Here is a 7,327-nt window from a genome sequence, read left to right on the forward strand (position 1 = left end):
GACCTCGTATACAATATATGTACCTAACCAGGTCGACCTGGGGGGAAAGGGATTGTTAGTAATGGAGACTGAGAATCCCATTGCTAGCAATATACCCAACCAGGTCGACCTCCTCGCGGTTCTCCCCGGAAACTATCATGGTTAATTCCTGATGAATTCATCATGATGGGCTAACTGGCCTGTTTTCATTCTCATTTATCACCCTTCACTGGTGCTCCGCCAGCGTATCCCGTTAGCGCAGGCGGGGTTACCATACCATTTTCACTTATCAAAAAAAAAAAAACCAGGTCGACCTCCTCGCGGTTCACTCTGGAAACTATCATGGTTAATTCCTAATGAATTCATCATGATGGGCTAATGGGCCTGTTTTCATTCTCATCTATCACCCTTCACTGGTGCTCCGCCAGAGTATCTCGTTAGCGTAGGCGGGGTTACCACCATTCCTATTAGCTATTTTGCAAATATTTTTACTGATCCTGCTAACGAGTCAGTAAAAATATTTGTGAAATGGTATCTATTAAAAACAAGAAATACATATTTACAATTTATTGAGAATAAAATTCTCTGGTAAAATACACTGACAATTAATCCTTATTCTAATCCTGCTTCTCTATTCGCTATTTCATAATTCCTACTAATATTATAAATGTGAAAATGAGTTTGTTCATTGGCAGTAATTAGTCTTTGGAAAATAAGAATAACTTTAGAATCAGCGATGATATGTAGTCCTCTTTTGCAACATGCTTTTTGGATTTGGTGAAAAAATGAAACAAAGTATATAGTTTTCAGAGGAAATGTATTCTAATCATAGGACTTGTTACTTAAAGCTTGAGCTTTGTCCTCCTCCAGTGACGCCTCTTAGCATTGTATCTGAAATAATATTTTAACACTTTTTAAGTACTTATTCATACTTTTTTCAGTATTAAAAAAAATAGCACAAAGAATATTGATGCAACACCTCTGTCTCATATTTAACTGGTAGGGCTTAGTCAACATATATTGTGCATTCAAATTAAAATAAATAAATATTATTTTGAAATATTTATAGGTGTGAAACAAAATGTATGGCATAGAGAATTGATCTTATTCTATAAAGTTAGTGTTTTTTCCATATACTTCTTTAAAATTATCTAATCATCCAGGGCAAGATTGCTGGTAAAGTGTAAGGGGAGACGGTATTCTAGTTTGAAGAACCTTCAGGAGTAGTTTGGTTGTAGCATTACCTCACTCTTCAGAGGGGCTACTTCAAAATTGCCCTTATATCATCCAACCTTCAATAGGAGAGGAACTTAAAGATTCAGTTATAAAAAAAATATTTGAAAACTGTCAATTGCCAACAGTTAAGTCTAGTGATAATACTGAATACATTGTTGCAATTCTTTCTAAAAACTTAATAATTTAATATTTAAAGAATAAACTGACTTCAACTACTAATTAAGATAAAAATACCTATATTCTTTTCTATGCTTAATATTAAGTGTAACTATAAATTATGTATATTAAAGGGTTTTGCTGGGTATTGATATAAAATCTGCACTGGTGTCTTTGGTTGCTAGTTGTTGGAAATAACTTTTGGCCAATTATCATATCTCTAACTTTATTCATTTTTGAGAAATGGGGGTTGCAACTCCTAAATTCAAAATTATTTTTCTACCTAACTATGATAGATATTTATTGTAGAAGTAAACAGTGACAAAGACTACATTTCCATATATATAGAAATTAAAGATTGTGTTCCATGAAAAAAAAAAAGACTTCATTTATGGCAAAACCAGTTTTATTTTGAAACTAAACTACTGAATCGATATTGACAAAATTTCTATGCGATCAATCTGTAAGTATATTCTTTCAGATAAAAAAATCCAAATTGGTTTAGAACTGAACTGACGGAGTTATGAAATAACAAAATATAAACAAACAGAGAAACTCCTCTTGAAGTCAGTTGAAAAGATATCTTGGACATTTATCATACTAAAAAAGGAAATTAAATAAAGAAAAAAAAAAAAGAAAATAAACGATCTTTTTGTGTGTGTGCCTACTTATATAGATTTTTTAAATATATTTCACCCATCACCAATCTATATAATTATTACGCATTATAGCTGTATGTGTTGATTATAAATGTTTATTTCGGTTTATGTACCTCAAGAAATGGCTACTAAAAGCCAGCTTTACAATATTTTTTGCAACTTTATAGTTATTTTAAAAACTATAAATATATATATATAATATATAAAGTTAATTACGAGTTTTCATGTTGCTTTGGTTTTATTCAAATATTCATCAGTCTCGTAGAAAAATAGACTTAGGAGTTGCAGCGCTCATTTTCCAAAAACGAATGGAGTTTTTAGTTTAATAATTGGTCAAAAATTATTTGTAATAAATAACAATATATTAAAGATCAATGTTAACAAAGACGGTAGTGCAGATTTCTATGGAAATTCGGTGAGACCCTTTCATGAAGACTGGCGGAGCCATTAATGCAACAAATGATAAATTTTTCAAATTTAGTAAAGATTAAGCAGGTGAATCAACATTACTCAGGACACCGAGTTTACTAGTATTAGCATAAAACAGTATTTATTAAATATCGGATTAAAACTTACCGAATAGTGTTCCCCGTGCGCATTCTAACCCATTGGGGAATAGGTCTGTTTTGTTTTAGTTTCTTAGCTAATTTCCGCTTAATAATAAAGGTCTTGTGGGCCGACTGAAAAGAATAAATTGAGAATAAAGTTATTGTCAATAAAAATTATAACAAGATTATTAAAATATTTATAGATTTTAGAAATAAGAAAACATACCATTGTGGCTCAGAATGATGTCAAAACAAAATGACCGAATGAAAGAAATGTCGATTGAACGAAATTAACTAGTGTTGTACTAGTCAAGTAGATTGCCAGTGCCGATTGAATGAAATTACGTAGTGATAACAAGTCAATCAGTCATAATAACCTGATGAGATGCTCGAGCATAAGCAAATTTAAGAGTATGGGGCAGTGTCACCCTAGAATTGTTTGATTGAGTCTTAAAATTAGCTGCACTCCTTAAACAAATTATAAAAGAATCTATTGATAAAATTGGTATTGCTAGCGAGTTAAGAATAAAGAATGATTTTTTATGTGAACACTAACCAAAATGGATCTATTGATAGATTTCTTCATATCTTGTAAGGAGTTGGGGGAGGGGGGACAGGAGCGTAGTTTTATCTATGAACAACATATGATACATGCCTATACGAGTAATAATATTTTTAATACTAACATTAAACTATTACAAATATAAGAAATGAAGATATCAACCATAAAAAATTAACTAATAAAGTATATTAACTTTCAAAGAATAAATAAATTCAACTATTGAATCCAATTCTAAAACATAACAAAATTAGAAATAAAACTTTAACTGTTATATCCAAAGCCGTAAATAACGTTAATAAAAAAAAATTCGATTGAATGATCGAAAAGAATGAAATTATGACAACAAAGCAGCCTAAGAACAAGGAATTACAAAATCCGCATTACATTTACTGACATTGACAGACAGTTGTTTGATTTCCTTCTTCTGGTGACAGAAATAAATTGTTCTTATAAAGTTTGTTATTATGTAAAAGGAAAATTGATAATTATTTATTAAAAAGAATTGATTACAAAAAAATCAACAACTATAAACAATAGCTACAATCTTTGGAAACTGGATATCAGATATTATTGCTCTTCATTTATTAATTATAGTATCTGGAGATCATGGTTAAGGAATTACCTTTATGACATTTTCATTTTGAAAGTTTCATAAAGAGAGTAAAAAAAATGAATAAATTTTTAGTGTTGTTCGAATCTAGAGGATTGTTTACATCCCTTGGGTGTCGTTTTGTGTCTACTAAACTCACAGTTGATGGAAAAATAATACCTAAGAAAAAAACCTTTGAGAATAGGATTACATTGATAGGAGTTGATAATTCCGTTAGTATTACAGATTTCAAGAACGCCGAAAGTTTGTCACAACGGCGAGAACTGAAATTGGTTAAGGTTCAGGATGTTGACTCTAAAACAAGACGTCCTATTTACAAGTAAGACATGATTAACAATTTTTTATAGTTTTATTTGTATGACAAGTTATTGTTAGTGCTGTTTCAGATTAATGACAAATGCCGAGTATCACACAGAAGAGTTACAAAGGCGGAAGGAGAAACAGGAAATCCGCCAGAAAAATATTGTAAAGTCAGTCAAGTTATTGAGCCTATCATCTAAGATAGGAGACCATGACCTTATGACTGGAGTGAGAAAGATGATAAAATTACTAGAAAAACAACATGAGGTTAAGGTGGTTATAATTGGCGAGGGTGAGCAGGCATCAATAAATTCTGTAAGTATTTCTTTACCCATAGAAAAATTATTTTACTTTATCATTTTGTTTCAAGTTAGTTTAGGTTTCTTTCTTTGTGGTAATATAGTTGAAAATGTAAAAAAGTTAAATTCAACTGAGTTGAAATGAAGGTCATTGACAGGAGTCATCCTTTTAGTGACCTTAGTGATATTTATTTAATAGTCTTTAATTACTGATAGTACAATTGTACATAAATAATACAGTCACAACTGTAAACAAATTATCTATTTGTTTACAGTTGTGAATGTATTATTCACAACTGTAAACAAATTATCTTCTATCAGTTTGTCTTGTGATATAGGCCTCCTCCAACACTTTTCACTTCTCTCGGTTTTGTGTGGTTTCCTCCCTCTGTTTTGTTACCATTGTGTGGATACCATTTGGTCATTTCTTTAGTGATATATCAATTTAAAGTTGCCTCACTTTTAGATGGTTGTGGGTTTAATATCTGTAAAATACAAATTACTAAAGCTGAAATATTTAAACAAACTAAAAAATTTGACATTCACAATAGAACTAGCCCAGATAACATTCCTTTTTTTATCAAATGTTAAGTTAAGTACCTCAATTTTCTTGCCTCTATCTTTAATAATAAATTGATCGCTAAGTGATGGATTGTTCCCCTATGAGTGGAAAACAACAAAAATGTGATACTTGCCAATTTTTATACAATTTATGGTGCAGAAGTGTTTGAAACAGTGTTAGCATTGATAATACCATGAAATACCATCATTGAGTTATTGACAAAACATTATAGTCCTAAGTCTAATGAGATTACAATGTCCTACAAGTTTTATAAACGCAACAAAAAAGAAGATGTAAAGGTACTGGACTACTTAACAGAATTACGAAAAATATCTGCACATAATTTTAGTAAATTGGAATGCAATCTTTGTGATTGTTTAATGTATGGCATATGACATAAAAAAATATAATTTGAGCTATTACAATGTCAAGTTAACATACAAAGAAGTGGTGGACAGAATAACAGCAGCAGAAACAGCTCATCATGATACCAGCATAATGTGTGCAGCACAGCATACACCGAGTATGTTCAGTCCAGTTCAACATCAGAGCCATTGGATATTGGTACTGTATATGACAAAAATGATACTAATATTGAATTCAGATTCTGCTATAGATGTGGCGGTAAACATAATGGCATATGCAGATATATTAATGCTAAATGTCATTTCTGCCAAAAAAATTGTTATTTAGATAAAATTTGTACTCAGAAATGCCAAAATCAAAATGTTCCGTACACAACCGATAAAGATTCCAATGTTCAGGGCAGTGATTCACTTAATGGTGTATATTGTGTAAATCAATAATATATAGAGAATATTTTATTGAATATTTTATTTTATTTATTTATTTATTTATAAAATTTTTATTGCCTGTTTCTTTGTTTTTGAATCATTACTATAGACTTTAATTGTACAGAAAATGGTTGTTGAGTCATTTCTAAACTATCTGCAAGCTCCTCTTATGTTTGACTTCAATCTTCATCGAGTAATACATCCAATTCTTCGTTTCATTTGTTTTTGATTTTTTTTTTGTTGTCCGGGTCGAGGCTTATCTTCGCTGAAATCACCATCCTTAAAACATCGGAACCATTCTCTACATTATTTATCAGTTGGAGCATTATCACCATAAACTTCTACAAGCATTTGACGCGCTTCTGCTGCACTTTTCTTCCAATTGAAGCTAAAAATTAAAACCTCCCGCATATGCTGCTTAGTTAACACAAAATTTGATGTATTAAAAAAAATTTAAAACAAGACCGAACTAAAATTTGTACACCCAATATATATATATATATACTAATTTCGAAGTAAACAGGATTTAAATCCACATCTATATATATATATATATATATATATATATATATATATATATATATATATATATATATATATATATATATATATATATATATATATATATATATCTGATCATATTTTCACGTGTATGATAAAGAGCATTTAATGATTATTTAATATCATAATTTTATTTTATTCCAGGAGAGGCTATATTCAGTAATTGAAAGCAATGTAAAGTCTGTGGGAAAAATAGTTCAAAAAAGGAATAAAGGTAATAGTTTAAGATTTCAATTGCTACCAGCGAAACAAAGCAGTATAGAGTCCACAAATGATGTTAATAATAGTCAAAATGAGAATAACAAGGGACCTTTATGACTAGCCGTAGTTATTGTAATAATATTATTAACCAAATATATTCTTTTAAATCATTTCTTGTTTAAAAATGAAAGAAATAAAAATGATTCTCATGATAATGTGGATAGTATTTGGTTATATAAATATTATTCTAATAAGAACAAATGAGTGAAAAAAAAACATTCTTATTTACTGCTAGAATATAGTTTATTGATTATTGTACATTCAATTTTATTATTATATTTTACATGTAAATTATTTCAGAAACTTTGTAAATAAAATGTAACAAAGTTACTTCTGAATGATTTAATATTGTGTTCATTTAATCAGTCACAAATATATTATATAACTTTATATACAACTTAAAAACGATGTATGGCAATTGCCATGGCAAGGAAAGTTTCTATTCTACACATGTTGCTTATGTTTAACTATAAAAATCATAAATTAATGTTTTATCCATTTGAATTATATCACAGATGCTTCAGAGATCTTTAAATCTTAAATGGTAGGTGATTTATGAATAGAAATCCTAGGTATTAAAAGCTTTTAGATAAATACATGATTATTATAGTATTATGACACTATTATACAAAAGATTTATTTTTCATTAACCTCAATTTTTAATAAAAACTGAATTAACTTGAAATTACTGTATGATTTGTTTTTACAACCTGAAATAATTTTGGTATTTTTTCAACTTATTTATAACATGTTTCAATAAAAAAAATCTATAATTCTTATTTCTTATCTATTGTTTAACA

General features: G+C 29.2%; 2 protein-coding genes across 2 annotated transcripts; one reads left to right on the plus strand and one right to left on the minus strand.

The window, feature by feature from the left end:
• Positions 1-779: 779 nt before the first annotated feature.
• On the minus strand, positions 780-2,964 carry LOC113523626 (60S ribosomal protein L39). Its single transcript, XM_026909626.3, has 3 exons — positions 2,805-2,964; positions 2,607-2,710; positions 780-870 (listed from the first exon to the last, which is right to left on the minus strand). The coding sequence occupies exons 1-3, from the start codon at positions 2,805-2,807 to the stop codon at positions 822-824; spliced, it is 156 nt and encodes a 51-aa protein (XP_026765427.1). The 5' UTR covers positions 2,808-2,964; the 3' UTR covers positions 780-821.
• A 560-nt stretch (positions 2,965-3,524) lies between these two features.
• LOC113523376 (uncharacterized) lies at positions 3,525-7,306 on the plus strand. Its single transcript, XM_026909331.3, has 3 exons — positions 3,525-4,069; positions 4,137-4,365; positions 6,411-7,306. The coding sequence occupies exons 1-3, from the start codon at positions 3,810-3,812 to the stop codon at positions 6,582-6,584; spliced, it is 663 nt and encodes a 220-aa protein (XP_026765132.1). The 5' UTR covers positions 3,525-3,809; the 3' UTR covers positions 6,585-7,306.
• Positions 7,307-7,327: the final 21 nt, after the last annotated feature.

The sequence above is a fragment of the Galleria mellonella genome, unplaced genomic scaffold (assembly GCF_026898425.1).
Source record: "Galleria mellonella isolate WM207_F2 unplaced genomic scaffold, CSIRO_AGI_GalMel_v1 utg90, whole genome shotgun sequence".
Lineage (NCBI taxonomy): Eukaryota > Metazoa > Arthropoda > Insecta > Lepidoptera > Pyralidae > Galleria > Galleria mellonella.